Genomic DNA, 26969 nt, shown 5'->3' on the forward strand with positions numbered 1-26969 from the left:
AGAACAACAACTACCTAACTTAAGAAATGATGTAAAAATTAGCCCACCATGTAATTTAGGAACACATTCTATAGAAAATTAGGTAGGTTTTTTTCCCCAAGTTAATATGGGATGGTCATATTTGCGTTCATCGTTCCTCGATTTAAGGAATTTATATTAAAATCAAAAAATTGTTGTTCTACTTCTATTAAGAGGTAAAAAAGTCGTGACGACAATAAGGTTATATTTGTGGCGTCAACATCTACTCTTATGAATTTCCTGGAGAGGGCAGCACTTCCTGCTTGGAGAATAGCATACAAAGCGACATTAATTTTTCCATAATCGCTGTAGCTTCTGCGAATAGATTTGTCATTGTCCTTCCTTAGTTTTTCTGATCGGTGAAATCGAACAGGGATCCGGGATTACATCCATTTGCTTTGGCAGCTATGTGCGGGTCACAAGGTCAATGTTGACGCCTTTGCCAAGTGCTAACAAAAAGTTTTGAGTGGCTTAAACTCTGCGCCCTCGCTAAAGCTAGCAGGATGTCGTTTCAAGTGAATTATGTGACTGGCGGGTTGGCCGGCCTAAAAAACAGCTTGGCTCATTGGACACATATTTGGGGCAGTGGCAGGACGAGCGGATAAACGCTGGAGGGCGTAGAAGGGGCCAGAAGCACGTGCTTGGTTGGCTTTAGTGCCTGTTTAAGTTGTCATTGTCCGCCCAGAGTCCACAGCATAATTAAGGGGCTCACATGGCGTATGCGTATTCTGGCTTGCTCCTGACCTGACACACGCCTTCTCCCTGTCTCCGGGCCCCTGGCCCCCTGTCTCCCAGTCGCACACACACAAGTGACCACTTAAGTTTTCTTTGTCTATGGCTTGTGGGCAACAAGCCGAATCCTGCGCCTCCGCAGCCCCGATCCCCGCTTCCTTTTGCCAGGACGGCTCAACAAGTGGACAAACGTTGACATTGCACACAATGTTGAACCTCTGAAAATATATTCTCTCCCTCGGCGAACGTGGGTAAGTTTGTGCTGGTGCTAGTATCTACTTATGACAAAAAGTGATTGACATTGTGATTGATGGCACTTCGGGTCGTCAGTTTCTGGGTTTATGACTTGACTTGATGACCAACTATTGCATGAGTTTTTTTGAAAAGGGTTTTTAAGTGAAATGTTTCTTCCTGAGATGTCGGACACTTGCATATGGTTTTGCAAAGTGTCTTTATTTCTGTACTTGTTTTGAGAACATTTACGCTTTATTTTTTTATTATTGTTTAAGGTATACGATTATTAAATATAAAGAAAATATTATTTTTACATTAAAATAGTTAATGTTCGTAAAACCAAATGGTTATTTGTGATTAGAAATAGAATTTACTTTTCTTCCGACTGACGAAAATCATAACACCCCTAAGCTAACAAAGCCCATCTAGTTCAATTAGCCTATACAAGCTTGTCTCATAATCGTTAATGAGATCCTTTATTTAATCCTCAATCCAAACAGAAAAATAAATAAGGAGAAAGGATTTTTTAGGAGCTTTTTCGCACATACATTTATATAATTAAATATTGGCAAATCTGACCAAGTTTTGAAAATTCTATGAACCATATTGTCTGTTGTAAGAAGTAAGACTGAAATTCTGTGTCTTTTGGCTTAGTGTCAATGAAGTTTCGCCAAAGTCAAATTTAATTTCCGTTGGATTTCAAAGCTCCCTGCTCTTCCACCCTTTTAGAGGGTACTATAATTTCAGTCAGAAGTTTGCAACGCAGTGAAAGAGTCATTTTCGACTATAAAAAGTTTATATATTCTTGATCAGAATCACTAGGACAGTGGATCTAGCCATGTCCGTCTGTCTGTCCGTCTGTTTTTAGGCAAACTAGTCTAGAGTTTAGAATTTTCCCATAAGTCGGAACTAGACGGATCGAACTACAATAGCATATAGCCGGAAAAAGAAATGAATATATTTTTTATATTTTTATTTATTTTTTTATTTATTTGACATATAGTAATGTTTACCATTATTTAAGACTTACGTTGCAAATTTTAAAAAAATTACAAAATGTAACTCTTCTATTTTGTAATTTTATTTCGAAAATTATTTTTGACTTTTTAATAGATTGACATATCAGAATTACGCTTTTAATTTTATTCAAATCGGAAAACGATATCATATTGCTGTCATAGAAACGATTGAATAATTGAGCTGCAATAATTTGCTATGATAATTCATAGCTTCAATGTTTTTAAACATACACGCAAGTAAATTATAATTTTAATGTTTTCAAGAATATTTAATTTTTGCAATATCTGCAAGGGTATATGCACTTCGGCTGGGCGAAATTTGCTTTCTTTCTTTCTTGTTTCAACTGAATTTGCCGCTGATGTGCAGGCAATTGTTTGACAATTTTCAGCCATTTCTCCATGGACTGCAAAAATGTTTCGCCCTTCGAGGGCTCTGCCTTCTATGTCAATTCCCTGTTATTCGCAGCCATTTGCCGGTTGTCTATGTCCGTGTGTTTGTGCTCGGTGTTGTGCGTGCTGGCTTTTTTCACACGCTTTCGCTTCGCGCTGCAACTAAAAGTATGCACGACTTTTTCACGCTGGGCTGGCTGCAGGTCCTGGCAGGTCCTAACAGGTCCTGGCAGTCAACCGAGTGAAGCGGTAATCAAAAGGGAGCTGGTGGCAGGGCTAAACAATCACGGAGGCTGTTGGCCCTTAAAGCTGTGTTGTCGTTTATTTGCCTTAGTTCTTGTAATTTGTGTTTTATGTTTTATGTCGGTCCACTCGTGTTTTTCTTTCTGTTTGCTGTTGCGCCTGTTCGCTGTTGCCTCCTGACGAATCGCTGTTAAAGCTCCATTTTTCGTGTCGCTGCTCGTTTGAAAATGACTATGTTGGTTGGCCCAGCTCCCCACCTGATCTCCTTCAAGTGCACAGTCAAATTTAATTTCTTTGGTCAGGGGACGGTTCTGCGTCTCACCAGGTATCTTGACAGACATCAAAAGACCGCTCAGCCCAATTAGCCAAATGTTTCCATCGCAAAGTGACCGAAATGGCTTATTCAGCGAAAGAAAAACAACGTGTTCTAAGCAGAGCTTCCAAAATATGCTCAATCATATTCCTTTTACCTGTCGGTCTGAGTAAGACATTTATTTTTATTTCACTCATTTTATGTGTTTTATTATATATACGAAAACAATTTTTGGTACCGGTGTCAGCACTGATGTTCGCAAATGAGCAAACAATTTTATTTGTTTGCTAATCATAGCAACAAATTATTAATATATTTAAAATATTTGAGTTTTGTAATCCTCTCTTCAAGAATAGATCGTTAATCGTTTTTATAGCACACAGATAACAGATAATTTATTGTTATTATTGTGCCGTTTATTCACCATGAAAAAAAAATTTAGGAAAATCACCATCAATGTGGAGCCAATGATGACACGCACGAGTTTTAAGAAAATGATTTTCTTAAATATAAGAAGGGCACTTTTAAAAAAAATAATATACTTCTCGTAAATTTAATTTTATATTTTATTTACTTATAAGTTTTATTTTATTAAATATTTATATTTTATAATTCATTTAACATACAGAAAAAACTTTTAGTCAACTGTTACCTCGTTCTAGTTTCGATCCTGTGACGATCTAGCGTTTTTGGTATCTTTATAGGACCGTTAATTCATCACATATTAAGACACTTTAAAACAAGGGTCATTAACCGTGAATTTTTCAAGATGGCCCATTTTTAATGATTGATTTTAGAGATCTCTTCAGACGTTAACAACAATAAAGCAAGAAGAGTAATAGGATTCTATTATAATTCAATACAAAATCAACAGTTCGTCTTTCGGAAAATATTTATCCGTATTATGTTCAAAATAGTCATTATTTGTTTTGTTATGAAATGAAAATGTCATTTGTAAATTTTAAAAAAAAATGTCATTAAAATTTAACTATTGTCACATGAATTTTAAATTGTTGGGTGGGAACAATTTCGTAATAAGATGAGTATTAAATTAATATCACGAAAGTATCACAATAAACTTATGTGGATAAAAAATGAAACTTAAAAGCTTAGGGGTTATACTTATTTAGTTTTTATTTTTGGTGTATTTCATTTTTGTCTTACAATTCTTTATATACCCAGGCAGATGGTATTATAATTATAGTCAAAGCATTGCAACGCAGTGAAGGAGACATTTTCGAGCCTAGAAATAATATATATTATAATCTTGATCAGCGTAATTAAGTTTAATGTTTAAAGCATATGTACTGCTTTAGAAATCCTAATATGTATGGGATTCCTTTCACACACTTACAAAAGACTGCCGTCCTCATTGACATACCTTACTCTAATCAATAAGCTGTGTTTGGAAGCTCACAGCTGATCGTGTATTAATGGTAACGTAAAATACCGATTGCTTTACTATTAGTTAAACCTTTGTTAGCTCTTGAATTTTGAATTTAAATCAGAAGTTTCGTTATTTAGTAATTCTTCGGTATTCAGTAATGGTTTGTTATTTTGGAATTACGGTTTTAGTTTGATCCAAATCCGACGACTATATCATATAGCTCCCATGTGAACAATCGGAGTAATACAAAAAATAAATAAATAAAAAATTGTAACTTCTCTAATTTTCCATGTTTTGTCTGTAACTCTTTTGGACATAGGAATAGTTTAATAATTCAGATTTATATATTATTTTTATATTATTCAAATCCGAAATCGATATTATATAGCTGACATAGGAACGATCGAGCAATTGGCGCGAAAATCATCATAGCTTTAATGGGTATTAATGGATACTCATATAATTTGAAATTTAGATGTTTTTTCAAGATGTTTTATTTTTGGAATAGCTGCAAGGGAATATTAATAAAAAGAGTTTTGCAGCAGTGGCAACTATTAAATTTCAGTTTCTGCTTTGAATGCCCATCTCGGCTACAGTGCTTTGCCCGCAATGAATGCACAAATTAAAGCCCCAAGTGAGTATATTATGAACAATTTTGCGACTGCTAATTTGAAAGGCATCTCCCGTCCGCGGACTTTCATCTCCCTGCTGGCCAGGGCAAGTGCTCGAAAGTTGCAACAAAGTAAGATCTGGTTTCTCGCTCGCGGGAACGCCACATCACGTTCGCAAACTGATGCGCTGCCAAAGTTGGCTTAGAAACTTGGCCAGCGAGAGATTGACGAGCGGGCCAAGGAGGTGGTGCGCTGAGATAAGATACATCTGATTCAGAGCAACCCTGCTTTCGCCTGTACGCTGTGCAAAGTCGGCTAATTGGAATCATTAGCCGTGCCAAGACAAACACTTACAAACGTTTAGGAATCATAGACAAATTTGGGCAAATTTCGGGCAGTTGTTGACACCTCCAGAAATGATAATCCGACGACTCACCGGTTTCTGCCTGTCGGGCAGGGCCAATAAATCATCTGGGCCGCCGGCAGACGGCTTAAATGCGTTAGCAAAATCAACGGCGGCTGTCTCTGGCAGCAGGTGCTCGGCTTCTCACAAGGCCCTTCCACCGCAATAAAAGCAAAACATATACATATTGAGCTCTGAGAGGGCCTAAAGCTAGAGCTGTCTGCGGATGTTTGAGCTGCGCCCGCGTTTTTGTTGCATAATTTTCGGGGCTCTGGCAAAATATATTTTCATTTGTTTGCCCTTGTTTTTTTTTCAGTTTTGTTTTGGCTACGCCTTCGCCGTGTTTGGGCGGTTCCTGCTTCCTGTAACTGCGTGTTCCTCTTCCGCTTCCGTTCCGCGCCCTTGTAGCTGCCACATTGTCTGCCAGCGACAATGTTCGGATGGGAAATTTAAGGCATATTTCTTGGCGCTGGGCCGCGGGAAAAATGGCATAATAAATAAATCTACTTTGAATTAGCGCCATTTACTTTACATTTATTCTCTGCCGCCGTGCAATTTATAGCGCTCAACGCACTCTCCCCAGCCCTCCCTGCCTCCCTCCCTCGCGCATTTTTTTATTTGAAGATATTTCTGCGTTTGTTGTTTCTGTCGTTTCAATTTGGCGGCGCGTGCTTTTTGGCTAATGAAGTTTTGAGGTTAGACAGCAGGAAAATGGGAGCTGCCGCGAGGTGTGCAGCTAAGTGGACACAAAATATGGCTCGCTTTAACATTTAAACATTTTAAGAATATATGAGACTTAAATCAGGGGAAATGAGTAAACCTTATTGAACATTGAAGTCATTTGAGAATAAATGTTTGAATACTTAAAGGTACCCAATTCAATTAAACACTTTTGAAGTCGAATGGAACATCTTAATTGTAAAAGGGGTTGTTAGAAAAAATGGCAGGGGTGACTTTTTTATCAAGATGTCTTAAAGTATGCAACAGTGCCGAAAGTCCCATTGACCTTTAAAAAAATGATGATGTTAAATTTTTCACTGCATACCTTAGGACACTCTGAAACAGAAAATTTGCATTTAAAATTGTTATAGAGTGTTCGACTATTAAAAAATTGTTGACCGTATTCTTAATTTATTTTCAATTTTAAAATGTTTTGTATTAACTAAAAAAGCTAAAATCCTTCTTTGCCTTTCAAAAATTATTGCTTTTTAATTTGGGGAAAATTTGTATAACCGTTGACTTTTACTTAGATATTTCGCGATCAAGGTCGATTTTTTTTCATGTAAGAGTTTGATTCTCAATATATTGACAGTGAACACTTTTGCAGCAAATTTTTGACTTTAGGTATTTTTTTAACCATCAAAACATTTTATAATAATGCGGCCAAAGTAAAATTAGGCAGAGTTCTTGAACGAGGCTTAAACACTTCTACTACTTTCTGTCAACTGGCTTTAAGGCTTAACTTTAAATCGCAGACAACTTATCTACTTCGACTTCGATTCTTTATCAGAGATTCAGCTGTTCTGAAGCCCATTCGCTTCGCCCTGCAAATTGCCACACAGTTGCCGGCAATCTCGAAATGTTCATCACAGTCCCCGAACTCCCAGACTCGCTGTGAATCTTTCACTCTTTCACGGTCACGTCGTATTGCCTGCAAATCACGTCATACTAGGCACAAAAAGAGCAACATAGACAAGACCAGAATAGGGAACTTTTTGGGCAACTTTCGGAACACTTTCATTCGGTTTTTTTGGTGCGCCGTCTCGGGCGGAGGCACGTATCAGTGCCTGGAAACATTTGTTGGCCCGCTCGATGCGTTTTCCATGTCTGCGAACGGTCCAAAAGCCACAAAAAGCGAGGAATTCACTGGCATGTCCTACAGAAATGGGAAGTGGCGGGCGCCTGCAAGTATGCAACACAAAATATTACAAACAGCAGCCGGAGCCAGTCGCATACAAAAGTTGTTTCGGCAGCAGTTGATTTTTGCTTGCGCCCTCTCTCCGAATTTCCCAACCATTTCTCCAATACACGTTCAAGAAATCGAATTTATTGCTCACTCTTGTGCGTTTGCGGGAGCCACAAAATGTATTTGCATTGCCAGCCAGCTGCGACAGATGTGGGAAAGTCGGAAAAGCCGGAAAAGCCGGCAACATTCACCTCCTGCCCAGTTAGCATGTGCTATGCGTTTATTTAAATGCAAACGGTTTCGACTCGAGAAGTGGCAATACGAAAATTAATTGAAAATTCACTGCCCTTTCCGACGGCCTCAATGCCAGTGCCTTGGCTTTCAATTTCCCGTAGTTCCCTTTCTACGTCCTAAGCGAATGGGAATCCATTTACGCTATTGACTCGACTGTCTGCACGCAGACGCGCGTTCAAGGTCTTCCGGTTGAACATTATTTTATGGCGCAGTCGGAGAACTCGGAAAATACGATACAAAAGTATGTGTGACAAGGTGCCGCGCCAAGTGGAAGTGGAAATCAATATCTAAATAGTCGGCGACCCCCAGGAAAATAGCAATGGCTCATTTCTGTATCGAAGAGATGGCTCTCTAACAAATTGCAGCCCCAGGTGAGAACAGCTATTCGCCGAATTTAAAGGACCAGTATACAATTTGAAATTCATTTTAATTTTGGTTACTTTCTAAATACTATGTGTGTGTTAATTAAGTTATCCGATTTATTTGTACGCAGCCGAGTTTCCCAAGGCTGGCCTGCGGTTTGTATTTCCACGCTCTAAACGTGAGCCCATAAAGGTAAATCTATTTACCCATTTGCTAGCATTCGCTAAATATTTTACGACGCGTGCCTGAAATGCATTTTACCTTTACCTGAGGGCACCGAGCCCCTTTTCCCCAAAATCGATTTCAGCCGCTCCACCGATGCAACTGCACAAAAGTCAAATTGCAACTTCATTTTGTGGCTGCGAAAATTACTAGCTGAGCGCCTGTACAGAAAGGCGCTGAAAAAACCAACGACCCTAAAATATTGGAAAAGTTCACGAAACGAGAAGTTTCGCTCCCTTGGCGTTCTGGGCGCGTTGGGTGCGGTTTTCGGGGTTTTAAGCTTGCCAATTTCGGAGCAGAACGGACGGGCCAGGTATCTGTTTGTATTCCTTACACACTCCTCACCTCAAATTGAATTTGCACTAAGGATAACCAAGCCAATATTAACTACCTCTCTAAATGTATCCGTCTCTCGTTTCATCTCCCCGGTCCTGGATGAACTCCCAACACTTTTCATGCCTTGGTGGCGGTGGCACTCGGAATGAAATCTCGCAGCGGAAATGCAAAATAAGGATGAGCTACTTGAAGACATTCGCGAGGACACGGTCGTCAATGCGATACCCGAGAAAGGTAAGTCACTCGCTGTCACCCACCCATCCTCCGATGGCCCTTCTCACACAGCTTGAATTTCCATATACTCGGGGCCCGAAGGGATCTGCACTAGGTTTTTAAATCGCTCCGAGAGGGCTCATGCACATTAGCTTAGGTCGCATGCTTTAAGGACACAATGGTGCCCTTTAAGCATCATTTAATGTATGCATTTATATTGAGAATTTCCCTGATTGTTTCCGATGGCTGATTTTATGGTAGAAATTAATAATTTATTGCATGATTTTGTGATTTGGTTTCGTTCATTGTGCTTGTGCCAACTTAATTATAGTATTTATTTATTTACCATATAAATGGCATAAACAATGACCACATCGCATTAGAAATGCAGTCATTTTTGGCAACCATATAATCTTAATCGTTCTCAACGAATACTTTTAAGCTAGCGCTTTTATCCATGTTAGCTATATACTAAAAGTTGAGGAATCTCAAGGGCCTTACATATAGTCCTTATTTTTAAGTAAGCCGCCGAAGTAATGGTTTATCCGTACTTCCGAACTGGCAAGGGATTTGAGTTTCCCTTTTGTTGATAAGGTAGTGAGACTACATTGCTCTCGCCATATTTTAAGACTTAACCATAAACTCACAAACCAGCCCAAAGACTCACAAACGACGTAGAGATTGTAAAGGACTTACATCTACCCGATAGACCTTCGATATGAACACATTTGTGTTAGCATGTAAATATATAGACTTCTTGCTTTGGCCTTGCAAAACAGTTTTTAGTATTTATATTTTTCTTGACTGCACCTTAGGATATTTATAACAACATGCAGCTTTAGTAAGATATATCAACATACGAGTATATCCAACACTAAAGTGTAAGGATATTACAAAATTATATATAAATTTAAATTTGGTTTGATGGACTCACTTGTATAAAAGAGAAAACATATAACTGAACTGAACTTTACTCAGAAAACACCCAAAAACCAAAATGACTTAAAACGAGCCTAAGTTTAAATACCACTTCTAAATAAATTATTCTAAGTAAATAAAAGCAGCTGCTTGCTTTTGATATCTAAAATTAAATTTTTAATAAACTTTTTGTAGGGGTCTTGCAAAAACGTAAGTGCTCGCCATTTTATCTTTTTTTTTACCAACTTTAATTCTTGAGCCATTATAACCAAGTTTTTTTGTCAAAGTCTCCTCCTCTCTATAAGTGTAAACCAAATACGATACGTAAAAGTAAAAAGTAAAAAGTAGGTCTATTTTTTCACAATTTTAGTTCGTGAAAAAAAGTCCGTGTCTAAAAAATGTTCCACTTAAAGGAATACCATACTTGTTTTTGTCACTTAATTGAATATCCCGCTGTTTATTGCTTATTAATGTGCATACATACATATATTAATTAAAAATAAATGTTTTTTTTGTCAACAGTTATACAAGGTTTTTGAATGCAATAAAACACAGGTAAAACGATTTTTTTAAATAAAAGTATTCCCAATACTTACCGAATATTTGTCCATCCATTTAAAATGAAACCTCCATAGGGTTTCAAAGCTTTTGAGGCAAAAGGGGAATTTTTCCATGCAAGAGCTCATGTTTCTGCAGCGCTTTGATTATAACTTTACTATTTTTGCTTGATATCTATTGCACTACTGTTATAGCCATCAAAACAATAATCTCGGGAGCATTTATTAGTAAAAGCTCGTTCTTAAACACGGGCAATTGATATCCTAATTATGAATATTAAGAGTATTAAGAGTCAGCCCGACGGTCACATCCACCTGCGTCTGCAGTCGTAGTGTTTTTATATCTCTTGAGCTTATCCCCAGTGTCGTCACGTGCTCAGTTCTTGTCAGACAGCATTTTCCGCCCCTTCCACGTCCTTCAACCGGCGCCATTAAGTCAGTTGCTTTCCCCGCGCTTTTCCGCTTTTCTTGTCTCTGAATACGAGTTGCCTTTGGCGTTGTCGCAGTCTTTTTACCCGCTTTAAATTTTATTTATTGTAAATTGTATTTGAAACGTGCTGAAGTTCAGTTTTCTCTGCAGCAAAGACGGCGGACAAATGTCAAGCTTGCCCTTGGCATGAATATGGGCTGTAGGATATGTAGGGTATGGGCTATGCGAGAAAGTAAGTCTTGCCTGCACGAGAGTGTGTGCGGATGTGTGTGTGTATATCTCGCACACATCTCGGATGAGTGTGCGAGTGTGTCGTGCAACTTAATAGAGTTGTTTAGCATTTAAATAGCGCCATTTACTGGTTGTTGCTGCTTCTGGATGTTGCTGTTGCGCTTATTAAGTTGAAATGCCAGTCAAGCCGACTTGACTTAATAAAGTTGGCTTAAAGCATGGGAAGGAAAGTGGGAAATTGTGCCTAGAGAGCTTGAGAAAGTGGTCCATTAGGCACTGACAACTAAGCCAAAGTAGTTTATAATATCAAATGAGAGCTTCGCTAAGGGCATGAGTTGGACGTAATCGAATTGCATCTGTTCAAACCCCTTTAAGTTGTCCCCAGTGAGCAGAACATATCGAAAAGAAAACAACATTTTTAATGAGTTAGGGGCAGCCACATAGCTGGGCTTTTTCAAGCCCCTAAGCCTCCAAAGAACAGACGCTAAACGGCGATTTGCAATTTCATTCCGTACATCATAAACATTATGCTAAGCACCCAGCGCCATGGGATCCGAAGGTTTCTGCGGCATATATCCACTTCAGATACAAAGCAAAGGCCCATTAAATCCTAATTTCATATGCCCATAAATCCACTAAACAATCACACTTTCAAACCCGAAGACGAAGCGCAAAATATGTAACAAATTTCCACATATTCGCACACGACCGCCTCGAAGAAAGTATGCCATAAAAGCCCCCACACGCGCTCATATCCTTATTGTGTGGATGTATCAATAGGCGGAGGCAAATCAAATGAGTTGGCAAAAGGCGGCAGACGATGACAAAACAGCTTGTGATGGGGGGCAGAACAGGACGGCTCCTTTTCGGCTTTGACGAATCGAGGGCTGTGTAATCGAACATCCAAATGGAGGTGGAGGCTACTTGGCACGCGGCTGCATTATTATTATCAAGTGAGCCGCACAAACGTGCAGCTAAGAAATGCTCTTGCACGGTGATCTTTTTGGGTATGGATTAAAATACCAACAACAAATATTCGATTTTGCTAAAAACAACGTCGTGCATAAAAATTGTTTTAAATGAAAATAGTCATGCAACCATTTAATCGAGTGTGCTGCGAAAGTTTTTAAAATTCGGCAGAGACCTGGTATTGACCTCATATTAACCAACCAAAACTTTTTAAAACGCAATAATAAGTTATTATAAAATTAATTGAGCATTTTCCATGATGTCAATGCTAGCAGATAAAATCACCTTAACGCCAGATGGCGCCACATATTTTTTTGCTTGCCGTGCCGAGAGAATAAATAAAGAAGAAAATCAGAAAATAACTGTTATTATTAAATTGACATATTTTTTCTAATATGCAGTGATATTTTATAGTCGTAAAGGCAAAACAAATATTGAATATCGCTTAGCTGTGTAAAACTTTCCTGGAAACAAGTAAATTTGCACTTGACCTGTCGCTCAAACTACATGCAATGCACCAGTGTTGAGAAAGGCACCAAGTTTTTGGATCTGTCTTAGGTACTTAGGTACTTACGAAAATAAGTAGTTAGGTACACAAATTTTAAGTATCTAGGTAAGGTAAAATGTACAAAAAAGCTAGAAAGAAACATATTTTAATGTTTCAGAACCCAAATACCTAACTAAGCATGTTTTAAAGATACATGAAAATCGTTAGCTAAGGAAAAAGGTACCAAAAAGTGGAATTATATTCGTATCTAGGTACAAAAGTCTAGGTACACCGCAGCACTGATATATACATTTGGGTGGTGGAGGGACGTAGGTTCCATCCCACCGCCAGTCAAGTGTTTTTAAACTTTTTTTTACAAATTTTTAAAATAGTAAATATTTATATTTACCAAGAACTCAATATAAATAATTGTAAGCTCTTAACAAGGCTTTTAAACTCAGTTCCGGAACGATTTGTTAGGGAAAAGCAAATAAAAAACTGGTTCAAGCTCCTGGCTTTTTTATTGTTCAATTATATGGATGCCTACACAGTACAAGTTTAAGCAAAGGAAAACTGACCGGTGGGGCTAAGCAGACAAACCTGCTTTCTGAAAACGAGGACCTTTTTTTATTTTTTTTAAGTTTATGGTATACACCTTCTGGGGTTAAATTTCATCCCCTGCGTCACCTGAGCTGTAAATAATTTTCTGAGTCATGTCCCATAAATTGCTTACCACGACTGCAACGATTCCCAACCGTTCATTACCCGACAAAAGTAAGGGTATCGTCGACAACTCGAAACGTGATGTTTGGGAAGAGATTAGGCGACAATAAACGGCAGGATGGGGACACACAAAAGCGACAAGCAGAAAGTGGCCCTTCGCCCGACGTTGCGCATTTTCCCCGCCGCAATTGAGATTTACGGCCGCATCAATAAACATCAAAAAATTCGCCCGCCACTTTCTTGGCCATCACCCTTGCTTATCGCCTTGTTTACGCATTTTAAGTACAAGATTGTTATGTGTTGATTTGCCTTAACCGATGCGTGCCCCGCATATGAGAAAAAGCCTCCGTCTGGCAGACTTTTACTTGTTTCTCCTCCATATATGTATGTTTTTATTTTATTTTATTCCGGAGCGTGTGCGGAGCGCAAACTTCGTTGAGGTTTCTGAGCATGTCAGCGACAAACAAGAGCAAACACAAACAGAAAGCAGCGGCGGGGGGCGGCTAAGTTTCCAGCCCCGCCCTCAAATTTTCCTACCCTCTCGACAAGCAAACCACAAATCTGTTGCATACTTGCGGGCGCGCCTTTAAAGTCAACGCGCCTTTCCAACGCTCCGCTGAACATTCGCGTGAGGTGGTGGCTGCGATGTGGGTGGCTCCAAAGTGGGTGGGTGGGTGCGCGGGGAGGCACTTTGATTGACTGGTTGAGAACTGGCTGACAGGCCAGTCTAGGCCATGATTGTTGATGTTGACGTGGGTTATGTTAAGCACAACGGAACGTTTGTGGTCTCCGGCCGCTAATATCTGATCTACATCTGGGCTCACAAATTAAATTGAATTAAATGGTGCATTCTAAACTTTCCCTTGATTTATTAAGTCAGGGCTGCCATATAATTGAAAAGTTAAGAGCAGAGTAAGCAGTACAGCTACTCGATCGGACGCTTGGATCTAAATTCAACACAAAGGAATTGGATTTATTTTCGTACAAGTCCCGTTCGATTTTCATTTAATGAAAATATATCACAAAACTAAGGAAATATATCTGTTTAAGTCGTAAGATTTTCACAATCGTTTTTGTTTCATATTAAAACAAAGAGGAAGCAGACTTCGGCAAGTCGAAGATTACATACCATTGCAGCTATTGCAAAAATAAAATACATTTAAATTTTGATTTATTTGCGCATTCGTCTAAAAAGATTAAAGCTATGACGATTTAATTATTCGATCGTTCCTATGCCATCTATATAATATCGTTATCCGATTTTAATAAAACTAAAATCGTAATTCTGAACCATAAAATTATTACCAAGTCAAAAATAATTTTCAAAATACATTAAAAAATAGAGAAGTTAAATTGTTTGTTAAATTTATTTTTATGAACTTTTGTGAAAGCGAATTAAGTTTATGCCCTTAATTCGCTTTCACAAAAGTTCATAAAAATAAATAAAAACAAAAAAATGTAAGCTGTTCCAAGAAGATAAGTAGTAACAGTCATATCTGCCCGGCTGATTTTTATACAAGTATCCGAAAACAAAACTTGTTTCAAATTTTCGCTAACGTTTTTGAAACTTATTCTAAGGTCAAATTATCCAAGGTTCCAATGTTAGTTCCATTTTTGTTATATTATTTATTTTAAATCAATTCGTCATCTCTGTAAAAAAAACATTTTGATTTGATATATACAAAATAGCATGCTGTTTTGATAGTCGAATTATCTTAGAATTAAGGCTCTTAACTTAAACATAACGCACATAAGTCAAGCTCCCCTATTCTAAGGCAAGTATGACCTCTGGTTTAAATAATTTGACAAAACGATAGTTACTTTGTTGGAGCTGGCCTTTTGTCCATTCGAAACAGAGGTAGATACAGATGTTTCAATCATCGATCATAGGAAACAACCTGATATGTACCTTGTTTTAGATTAGATGGAGAACCATTCAGTACTCTTTCCCACTTTTCCCTTGCAGATCTTCCAAAGTTCGGTGAGCTCTTGCAGAATGTGACGGTGCCCGTGAGTCGGGAGGCTATACTCCAGTGCGTAGTCGACAATTTGCAGACCTACAAGGTAAGTTTTTGCCTACGTACTTCTTTTCCCTGCACAGTGTTTCCCACTGCCAATTTACAGTCAACAATGCAAACAAATTTTTTTATTTTGTATGAGCACTATATTTAAATATTGAAAAGTAAGGGAGTCTAATGGCCGTTTTCTCGTCCGCACTGCAAGGTGAATTTTACACTACAGAAGGGTACATTTCTGCAGATAATAAATGGATTTCTCGTACGGAATTTAAGATCACACGTGACAACATATCTTTTATTAGACTAAGATTTTTCAAGGAAGTGTTCCACAATTAGCCAAAAATCTTTATATTAAACTGCTGATTTCAGAGAATAATTATTTAAGAAATTAATTTTTGTTTTTATCCTTGAAGTATGGCACCGATTTCTGAACTAAAATATCACCAGTAAAATAATATTTTCTGAATGTTCATTCTCAAAAATGAGTAAAAGAATAAGATTCTTAGGAACTATTGATTTGTCCATATAGGAATACATAGTAAATTGTTCATTTTCGTTGGTAACTTTAATTTTGTTGCTTATGCCAAATAAAAAACGGGTTTCGGAACACTGTGCGCTGTCAGTTAAAACCATTTTCACTCAATCTGCTAATATGGGAAATGTTTGTTGCCTAGTTTTCCCCCTTTGCGTGTCGTCCTTTTGGGCTGAGTTGACCCTTTTGTTAGGCACGTTCCGGGCCCATGGGCGGTACTTTGATTTCGTGACACACTAAAAGGTAAACAAAACGAAAAACAAATCTCAATGAATTGGCGAAACGAAAATAGGAAATCCTTCGTTCCCCATTTTTTTTGTCCGTTTTGATTCTATCTAACCAGGTTATTAGAGCCCATTGTGCTGGATTGTAATGCCAAACGATGCTATCATTATCACTGTTGCGTGGGGCAGACAAATTGAAAGCTAGTGAAATTGATGTCTGAGTAGTGGGAAGACAACATTTTCTCTACCTTATAGCTTGGGTGCCCCGAGGTAATTGGGTTCGAGTTTATTTGATCTCCAGAAAACGAAGCCGAAGCGAGAACAACCTCAGTAACCGGTGATCAAAGAGAACTCTGCCCAAGGATGATCACTATGAGACTGGCGTTTCATTTGTTGAATTAGATTTGATACCATGTTAGAAGTGTCCCAGACCGTATAGCAATCCAAACTCAAAGCTATGCAATCAGGAATACTCAGAATCTAGCACAAAGCTCGCGATTGGCACAGCACACCTTCCAGTTTCTTTGAGCTATATTTCATAATACCCCCGATGACAAAGCCGCCGCGAGGAAGGGTCTTTGTCAACCCGAGTACTAAGAATATAGAACAAAATTGAAATCAATTTAACACGGGCCTCCGGGTCGGCACAGTTTGCACTACTTTTCATCGGCTAGGCGCATTATCCGAAAAGCTTTTCACCTCCTTGGTGACATTTTCCCGCTGTTTTCCCGCCTTTCTCACTTTCCCACTCGCCGTGAGCCTGGGCGTAATAAATGAGCTCAAGCCACGCTACTGGGGCATTAGCATGGGGACGAGAAAATCGCTGAACGTTTTAGTTTTACAACACAAATCTAACCAAACATAAACGGCTTCCTTCACTCCAGTTACAGTATACGTTTTCTGTTCTTCTAGATTGCGTGGCTACGTGTCGATACACAGACCATTTTAACGATACAAAATCACGTCATAACCAAAAATCATCGCATGAGCATAACTCACGCCGAGAAACGTGCTTGGATTTTGCGTATACGTGATGTGAAGGAGTCCGACAAAGGCTGGTAATGTATCCACTGTCAGGCTGCATTTTAGGATGTCTGCCCGTGGGCAATCTTTTAAAACATGACAAGTCCAGAACGAGTTCCTTAATTGCAAATTTCTCGTTTCATATCCAGTAAACTAATCCCGTTCGCTTCGTTTGCAGGTACATGTGCCAAATAAACACGGATCCCATGAAGAGTCAAGTGGGCTACCTGGACGTCGTCGGTAAGTACTCGATTCAAGATTGCGTAAGCTCCCTCTTTTCAGCTAGCGAAATAGACCAAAGCTTGGGAAATGAAATGAAATGAAATTGATGCATGTAACTCTGAGGGCAGCGCAAATGAGTTGTAATTTGCCTGGAGTGGCTTGGCGCTGGAACAAAGTTGCTGTTGATAGTTTTTCAAATTGCACTAATTGCTCAGCCAAGTTGCGATTGAAGGCAGAACAGAGTTCGGGCTAGGGAAACGCAGTTGTGCAACTTTCAACGACTCCCGATTGGGTATAATTGCAAAAAGAAGAGGCAACTGTTCGACTTAAGCCGTGCTCCATGCCAACGGGCTGTGGCTGCAAAGTTTTCACTTAACCAACACATTAGTTGCCACAAACGGCGGAGAGCGATAGGTAATGAAACAATTTACATGCTATGTGCACCTGCACCTTCACCAGTCCCATCCAAGTCCATGTCCATTTCGATGTCCAGGTCGTCCATGTCCGGGCGTTAATTATTCAGGCGGCGTAGACGTTGGAGCGGCACCGAAAAACCTCAGAGCAACCGGAGCGGGCTGAACCGCCCCGTAGGCGAATTTAAAATGAATATGCCGCCCCGTTTCGGAGCTGGGGTTTTGTGTCTCGTTTCCGGTCGCCTCGCACCATCCGCATAAGTAACCACTCTGGTTGATTGTGTTTTCATTGATGTTGAAATTCATTAAGGACCCAGTCCACCGCCCCATACACTGAGCACAACAGCGGCTTGCCACAGGAATAATTCACACACAACCGCACTAAGTCCATAAGCAAAATGGCAAGCCGCCTTAAATCAGCGCGGATTTCCCAGCTGCCACTGACAAAGTGCTCGATTTTGTGGTGTATGCTTTTCACTGCTCCACCCACCTCCACCTTCACTTCCATCTCCATCCCATCCGACCCTAAAACCCACACTCACAGCCATTCAGGCCACGCGATGGCAACCAACTATTATTGTCGTCGTCGCTGTTGTAGTTTTCCACACCGCGAAATAAGCAAATAAACGGCGGCGTGAAAGTGATCAGCACTTATAAGCCAGTCGCTGGGAAATGGAAAAGGGCAAGCTGATAAACCAAAATTGACAAGGACTGGAAAAACGGAGAGCAGGGGGATTTGTTGTGACCTCATTTGGAACAGCAGCAACATGTTGACTGAACTCAAATAAAACCAGGTCTTGAACGCGCAACAAAATTGCTATTTTAAACGTCATTCTTGCGTTTCAGCTCGTTGACTTAGTAATGCAGTTTGAACAGTTAAGGCCGTTTTCAAAGTCTTCTGCTGTAACTGTAATTGAACTATTTGTCTATTTATTTTAATATTCAAGCGCCACGTTTTAAATGTTTCTTACCTAATTAACATAGTTTTTTTTCTTTTATTTGGTAAACCTAAAACGTTTGGATATGAAACAAAGTTTTATAATCATTTATACAAAAACTTATGCAGTATAAACCACACGTTACCAAAACATCGAAGGGTCAGTGTGGCGCAAAGGCAATCCCTTGCATACTTTTGCAAAGGGTATTTAATTTAAGTCAGAAGCTGCAGCACAGTTTTAAATTTGTTCCACCTAAAGTTTTGTACTAAAAAAGTTACACCGCTTTTAAGGTAATTTGGAGCGAAGAATGCACATATCATATTAACAAGATACAGTTCTTAAGCTTATTCTTAGTAAGATTTTGACACTAATTTGTGTAAGCCTGAAACATGTACCATGTGATATAGCTTTCACTTTCATTTTACTAATTTTAAGACACTTAAAATTAAAATAGCTCCTGAAAGGTGTGCCACCAGGTTCCAATCTTTTGAAACATGAGGTAAAGAGTACAAGTATTTTATTAAAATCGCGAATTATAAATTCCAATCGAACAAAAGACACCTTTTTACAATCAATGATATCAAATAATTTGTCAATTATTATTAATTTTTGCAACGAATAAGGAATAACTTAAAAGCAAGATAGATTTAATAATTAACATTTGTTTTCAAATTCAAAATTCATGTACACATATTCTCAATTTAAGTTATCGTTCTTAAAATGGGTAGTGATATTCTCAATGTGAGTTGTTAAGGAAAATCTGAACTCAAAATGAATGCATCCCCATTTTAAGAATTCAAATTCTCAATTTTTTAGCCTCAGAATTTTCTCTGTGCTCGAATGCTTTATACGATTTCGGTTTGTTTGTCGCATTTTCACCACCACGATACAATTTGATTGCAATTCGTTTTTTTTTAAGATTGGAATATTTTTGGCTGAATGTCAATATGGCGGCTATTTATGGTAGTCACCTTGCGGACTCTCTTTCCTATGCTCATCGACACTACGTGCACGACAGTCCACAGTGATATAATTGGGAGTAGGCATCATACAAATATAACTTTTCACTAGCTTGCAAAACTAAAACGATTCAAATAATCCAGAACTAAAACTTAGTTTTTGACCTTTCCGAGAAATTTATGAAAATTTAAGACATGTTGACATGAGTAGGTTACTTGAATATTAAAGTCATTTTTGAGAACAATCAAAAAATTTTTGTAATAACAAAACTGTTTTTTAAGTCTCTTGGCTAGCTACAAAGTAAGTTAATCGTTAAATCCTCTTAAAAAACGTCACTAAAATACATCATAAAAACAGAATGGAACAACCGACAAACACTGTTAGAAAACAAATTTCGAACCAAACCAAACCGTATTTTTCTCACATTTTCCTCGCTGAAGTTTTGTGGTCTTGTTTTGCCTAGTTTGCCGGCTAGTTTGTTGTTTTTTGCGATGATGTGATGTTTTTGTACTGGGATGAGTGTGAAAGCCAGCCAGGCATTGAATAGTTTATATAAAGCAATATGTTCTTTTACTGACGTTTTGCCTATGGTTTAATGGGCTCGGACTGAACCAAGCCCAAGGGTCCGAAGAGCTGAACTGGGTCCACAGAAATAGACGAGCTGATTTGAATACAGCTTAAAAAATGTGAATAAACGATTAAACAAATATCAATTTTGCGGATACTTTCAAATGCAATTGTTGGGGTTTTCCTGAATTGATGGAAAAGTTATTAATCCAGCTTTGTGGCCGATTTTTTTTTTCTCAAAAATATTGTAGTTTTGTTAGCATTTAGCGCTTTAAGTTGAAGCTCTTATCGAAAATCCCTAAATCAGTCAAACTCATATCTGCCATTTGCCGTCATCTCAATCCAATTGAAATTAATTTCTTTACCGTCAACTTAATCACACATCATTTCACCTGATTTCATAACTTATCAGCTCACGCCGCGCACAATAATGGCGGCGAAGAAAAGAAATTGCCAGCCACGCCCACCTGTGCCGCCCCCCGCTATAGCTGCCTTTGTGACATGAGTCGAGCCATTAAAGGAAAAGTCAACACGGGTGAAAGCAAAAGCAGCTGGAGCGGAGCCTACATTCAATTTGTAGGACATGACGGATACAGCTGTGTGTGGGCCGAGCGAAAAGTCAAAGTACATTTTGTAAAACATGCACATCATTGTTGGCATGAAGACTTCAAAGTTACATTGTGTGTGAGTCATAATTTGGCTTTTGGGAACTTTGGAGGGATGTGAAAGGCAATAAAAAAATAAAGTGCTGTTAATAGAAGGAAATCAATTTAGAAACTTACTACAAGTTACGAAAAGGTAAAAAGCTATCGCAATACTTTAAAGAGTTCTCTATTCTTTAAGTTAAGGAAGTGTTCCTGAAGGACACTTAAATCTATGTAATATAAAAAGGGTTTCCATAAGTTGATCAATATTCTTTGCATACTGTTCGGGCCATCATCCGCTATTTACTGTTTCTTTTTTGGCAAGTTCAGAATAGTAGAGCGTAAAATTATAATTAATTGCAGTGCTGGGCAAAGGGCACATGCAGACATAAAGCTCTTCAGTTTTCTATGGCATGGGAATGCCAAGTTTCCAGAAACTGTAGAGCTAACTTATGGTTTGCCATGCGCAAAATAAGAATGAAACTGTTGCTTAAACTGTGGCCTTCTATTGTATTGTATTGTATTAGTATTTTTATGGAACAGTAGCTAAAATAACATAATGACAATGTCTTTATTAAATCCCTCTCTTTCTTGCAAACAACTTAATCACCGCTAACAAACTGTAACTCAACCTACTGCCAACTGTCTGACACCTGGCGAACAATTCACGCAAACAACAACGCGGTGTCTGTCCCACGCTGCGTATGAATAATATGCCGCTTAAAAACTTCGTATCTCCGCGTACATGTGGGCACGTGTTTTGGCGTCCACCCACAGTGCCGCCCGATATACTGGACTACCCGACCAGCACCGATATGGTAATACGTGAGGGCTCCAACGTGACCCTTAAGTGCGCCGCGACGGGATCTCCAACTCCGACGATAACCTGGCGACGCGAAGGTGGCGAGCTGATACCGCTCCCAAACGGAGCAGAGGGTGAGTCGCTTGCAGTGAGGCCAGTTTAGCCCATTTCAGGCTAGATCTAGCATATTTAAGTGTGGAATTGTCTAACAAATTATACATAGCGTTTTGCCGTCAGCAAGCATATATTTAAGTCTATGTAGTCCATATATAAAAAAAGGCATAACCAATAGAAAGCAAAGATAGTCCTGATAATTCTACCATGTCCTAGTTCTTACGTTTCATATTTAATGAGCAGCACTTTAACCTGTTTTATTAGTATATAGTACAAAAATACCTACTTGTTTTGCTTATGTTTGTACATTTTTTTTATTGTAGTCAAAATTTGGGAATTGATTTAAATATAGGAAAATGTAGTTTTTATTTTAATTTAAATATGGAAACGGAAAGTGTTTATATTTTTTATATCTAAAAATTAATTTTAATTGAAACTATATTAAACATAAATATATTGCATATAAAATAAAAGTGAACCATTGCAGATCTAATATTTTCCACGTTTATTCAAATTTTTAATATTAAATATTATTAAATTTTTAATTTTAAAATGAAATGTAAATTGTTGATTTTAACAACCATATATTTTTTTACTATTACATTATTTTACTTTTACTATTTGAAAACATACAGTTTTAACTTAAATAAAATTAATTTTAATCAAACCGGAACTATTTTTATTCTAATGTTTTCCACATTAATTTAAATAATATTAATTATTATTATTAAATATTTAAATTAAATCTTTTATATAGGATTTTTAGGTTTTTATTTTTATTAATCCTTTTTTTTAACAGTTAAAAGGAAGCGTTGTCGACTGATCATGGTCAAGTCGATCTGGTTAAGCCTGTGCTTTGACTATAACAGCCACAGAATTGGGACTTAACATCCTACAAATCGCGAAACTCTGTCATGTCACTCTAAAACACGGCTAAGTAAGTAGTGCACTTCGTATTTTAGCTGGTAGTAGTGATCCTTCAGTTCGACAGGTGGCGCCACACAATTGTGTTCTGAGGAATATTTATTTTAAAGTGAATAACCTGAGTAATGGGTATCATATAGTCTTTTTAGCCTTTGTTTATACAGAATCTAGCTTGTGCGGGAGTTCAACTCCTGGCATCACTGGTCACATGCGAAGTGGTTTGGGATAGTTTTGGCCCAAGCGTGTTATTCCCGCATTAAATTTCATTACAAAACATTTTAAAGCTACTTTCCTTCCTCGGTAATTAACCCGTGTAAGCTGCTCGAATAATAACTAATCTGAGCTCCATAATTTGCTTTATTGCGGTTGATGGAAGTAAAATGGTTTGAACGTTCGAAACTTAATCGCTGCTTTATGCACAGCGTCTTGTAGTTACAACAAAATAAACGTTCAGCCCCAGATCAAAATCGCAACCGATTTAAGGTTTTATTCGCCCAGAAAAAATTGAACTCAGATATACATTGCCAAATATCAGGAATTTATAGCAAGATGGATGCAATGAGGTAAAAGAAGGCACGGAGGCGGAACTATCAAACATGCCAAAGATGTGCCTTTCTTTCAAAAGAAAGACAACCACTGAAGGACAAACTTTTAAGTTAGCGTTGCAAGTGGGGTTTTCATAACGTCCAGTAATGGCCAGTATTAAATTAAAATTTAACATACAAATATTTAGATTAAGGCGAAAAGTGAAAAAATGTTAGACGGTATTCGGTTTATTTGTGCGCTATTTTGTGCACTTCAGTTAGACCAACTTTATTGGTGAACACAATCCTAGCAGTTGTTCATTTAGGAAAAATACAAATAAACTTTTGGTTTACTTTGGGCTATGCATAAAATACTTCAATAGGAACCACTAAGTGTGAAAGACAATAAGCTTCAATTTATCTTGCCCTCGAAGCATGTCAAGCAAATGCAGAAAAATGTAGACAAAAACATATTACTTGGCAGTTATATTTTAAGAATAAATACAACTACTTTAAATGTGTTCACATTCAGAAAGGGAGTAACTTCATTGTTTTTCATAGGTTTTGTCATGATATAGTCGATTTATAAACATTTTATTTTGGATCTAAGTATATTTTAACTTAATTTTTATACCCTTGCAGAGGGTATTATAATTTCAGTCAGAAGTTTGCAACGCAGTGAAGGAGACGTTTCCGACCCTATAAAGTATATATATTCTTGATCAGCATCACTAGTAGAGTCAATCTAGCCATGTCCGTCTGTCCGTCCGTCTGTCCGTCCGTCTGTCCGTCTGTCAGTCTGTCCGTCTGTCCGTCTGTCCGTCCGTTTATATGCAAACTAGTCTCTCAGTTTTAAAGCTATCTGCATGAAACTTTCCCAAAAGTTGTCTTTCTATTGCAGGTAGTATATAAGTCGGAACGAGCCGGATCGGACGACTATAGCATATAGCTCCCATAGGAACAATCGGAAAAATAAATGAAAACAAATTATAACTTTGCTGTTTTTTAATTTTTTGTTTAGTTCTTCGACGTTTAGTAATGGTTAAATATTTCCGATTTACGGTTTAAATTTCATCAAAATCGGACGACTATAGCATATAGCTCCCATAGGAACAATCGGAAAAATAAATGAAAAAAATTATAACTTTTCTGTTTTTTAATTTTTTGTTCAGTTCTTCGACATATAGCAATGGTTAAATATTTCAGAATTATGGTTTAGATTTGATCAAAATCGGACGTCTATATCATATAGCTCCCATAGAAATAATAAAAATATATAAAATAACTATCAAATAATTGAGTTGCTAATCATCATAGCTTCAATGTTTTTAAACATATACGCAGTAAATCATAATTTTAATGTTTTCAAATATGTTAAATTCTTGCAATAGCTGCAAGGGTATATGAACTTCGGCTTGCCGAAGTTTGCTTTCTTTCTTGTTTTGAGGTAAATTTTTTATTTACGAAGTTGCAATTGAATTTTGATTTAGTGTATACGCTTAAGCAATTAAGTCTGGTTGTTGAAACATGTAAAAAGTATCATCTCATGTATTGCATGTGCGGTGGAATTATCTTATCTAGAAGTTGCAGTGGTATTATGCAATTTTTTATTAGCATATTAGCAAAGTTAATACAAAATTGAATTAAGTGGTATCAAGCTAATCTGAAATCAAAAACGATGTTTAATAATACTAATTCAACAATAATACTTGTGTCGGGGCAGTTTAAAAGCCACTTATTCCCGTAATGCTCTGTGATTTAACTAGCTTGGCGATTATGGAGTTTCACCGGCATATTTTTAGCTTCTAAAAACGATTGCTGCAATAGATATGCCCAGCGGTGGCCCCGATATTAATCGCCGTCGTCTGTGCTCTTTACCATTCCCAGCCGTCGCCTTCAACGGATCCTTCCTGACCATCGCCAAAGTGAATCGGCTGAACATGGGCGCCTACCTCTGCATCGCCTCCAATGGCATCCCGCCAACAGTCAGCAAGCGTGTGATGCTCATTGTGCACTGTGAGTATTCGGGGCGGGGCGGGCCATCAATTTTAGCATATTTAAATATTTATAGTTCTGCGCCAGGACACCGCATGCTACTACTGCTGCTACTGCTGCTTGTGGGTCAGGGGGCAGGGAGCAGGGAGCAGGGAGCAGGGTGCTCCAGACGAGACCGCAGCGGAAAACACCAGACACAGTCACAGACTGCGACTCACACAAAGCCCCACTCGAAATCTTGCCATGCTAAATATGCCCTGCATTTTAATTTTCCACTGCGAGTGTGAGTGGGGTATGGGGTATGGGAGGTGGGAGGTGGAGGGGGGAGTTCCGGAAAATGCTGTATACATTTAGGTGCCAAGCATAAAGCAAATAATTAAGTGTGTGCTCAGCTCCCCGCCCTCTGGCAGCTAGTTAGCATTTTCAGGGCACTTTGCCTGGCTCCTTCTCGCTAATTAAATAAAAATTAAAATTGCTCAACAATTTGTTAGGTAAGTTCACGGCACATATTTAAGCCGGGCTGCCAGAGAAGTTGCTCTGGACGAATCCTCCTCGGTTAGCCAACCGCAATTGTTTTCCGTTTGGTTCGGTTTAGTTCGGTTCGGATCGGATCGTTCCGATAGCAAAGCATTTTTTGTGGCTTTGCTATAAAATTAAAAAGCAATTAGTTGGAAACAATAAATGGCAACCGCAGCGAACTGCCAAACGGCGGCATAAAGCACTAGAAAAACAATAACGATAACGAACGGAATTCTCTATAAATGGGAATTCTTTGTTCCTTCGTTGGTGGATACCCACCCACACTTCCGTCCAATCGCTCAAACATTCCACACCTGACGCAAAACTTCGGCCCACATATTTGCCCTCAGCGTTTATCCCCTCTGCTCACGCCTGGCTCTGGCATTTCTCTCCTCTTTACAGTTCCTCCCATGATTTGGATACAAAATCAATTAGTCGGCGCTGCGCTCACCCAGAACATAACCCTGGAATGCCAGTCGGAGGCGTATCCCAAGTCCATCAACTATTGGATGAAGAACGATACGATTATCGTGCCGGGTAAGTCACACTGCAAATGGTAAACATAATCTTTGCCAGGATATCAATGAACTTTTAACCCATTGGAAGCTTAGGAATCGGTAAAGCCATTAATTACAATGCAAAATAAAAAAGCCACAGAAATCAATAGAGTTTTTAAACCACTCCAAAAGTATGCTCTTCAAAAATTAAAGTCGTAGTTCACACATTACTTCTAAACTTTAAATATATTGTTGCATACCTTTAAGCACTTTTATTAATAGTTTTGAGGTCCTAGTGGCACCTCAATCGGCGAATCCTCAAAAGCTTCATATTTCAACTAAGATTGTTCTGCTCGAATTGTGTGGTGTGTTATGTCTGACTCTGGAGATATTTTTGTTAGCCCAAAACAAAATAAATTTGCATATTTTCAGTGAGGCTTTTAAATTAAGAAAAAGCTGCAGATAAAGTTATAGTAGAAATTGGTGCAATATCCAATTCCGGCAAAGTGAGATTCTGAAAGGGCTTGCTTGAAATCTTTGCAATGAGATTATTAAATTAATAACTGTCGCTATCAACCGTGTCTTATTCGCAGTTCAATTCCAATAGTGTAGAGCTTTGCTCTGCCCGACCTCTCATCCAGTACGTTCAATTTAATTTTGTAAGGGCCTTTAACGATGGATGGGTCCATCTCTTCATTTAACCTCTTCAACTCCTCCACTCATCTTCACTGAGAAATGGACTGAGCACGATGACAAAAAGTGCTGCAGAGCACGAGTGAAAAAGCGATGGAAAAAATAAACATTCAGCCGAACACTCGAATCCGCGGTCGCAGAATAACTGCGGCAGTGCCCCTCGTGCCACTTAACCCTCTAGCGCCCCGTGGCCGGGAAAAGGCATCGTCATCGGCATAGAGGCCGGCGGAAAAAGTCACAGACATGCAGTTCGTACGCTTTTCTTTTTTCCAGTTATTTTCAAGTTGTTTTTTGCCAGCGGAGAAAATGGGAAAAAGTGATTGAAAATGACCTCAAGTCAGAAGCAGTTGCCGGCAACTGT

The 26969-nt window shown here is 38.5% G+C and overlaps 1 protein-coding gene across 1 annotated transcript in view; it reads left to right on the top strand.

The window, feature by feature from the left end:
- LOC108134951 (hemicentin-1) overlaps positions 1–26969 on the top strand; it is a 49719-nt gene that overhangs the window by 12102 nt on the left and 10648 nt on the right. The window contains exons 3-9 of the mRNA XM_041708832.1: positions 8631–8705; positions 14966–15063; positions 16686–16831; positions 16975–17036; positions 21318–21476; positions 24792–24920; positions 25821–25955. Coding sequence (XP_041564766.1) covers positions 8631–8705; positions 14966–15063; positions 16686–16831; positions 16975–17036; positions 21318–21476; positions 24792–24920; positions 25821–25955 — 804 coding nt within the window. The remainder of the gene's footprint in view (positions 1–8630; positions 8706–14965; positions 15064–16685; positions 16832–16974; positions 17037–21317; positions 21477–24791; positions 24921–25820; positions 25956–26969) is intronic.

The sequence above is a fragment of the Drosophila elegans genome, unplaced genomic scaffold (assembly GCF_018152505.1).
Source record: "Drosophila elegans isolate 14027-0461.03 unplaced genomic scaffold, ASM1815250v1 contig_397, whole genome shotgun sequence".
Classification (NCBI taxonomy): domain Eukaryota; kingdom Metazoa; phylum Arthropoda; class Insecta; order Diptera; family Drosophilidae; genus Drosophila; species Drosophila elegans.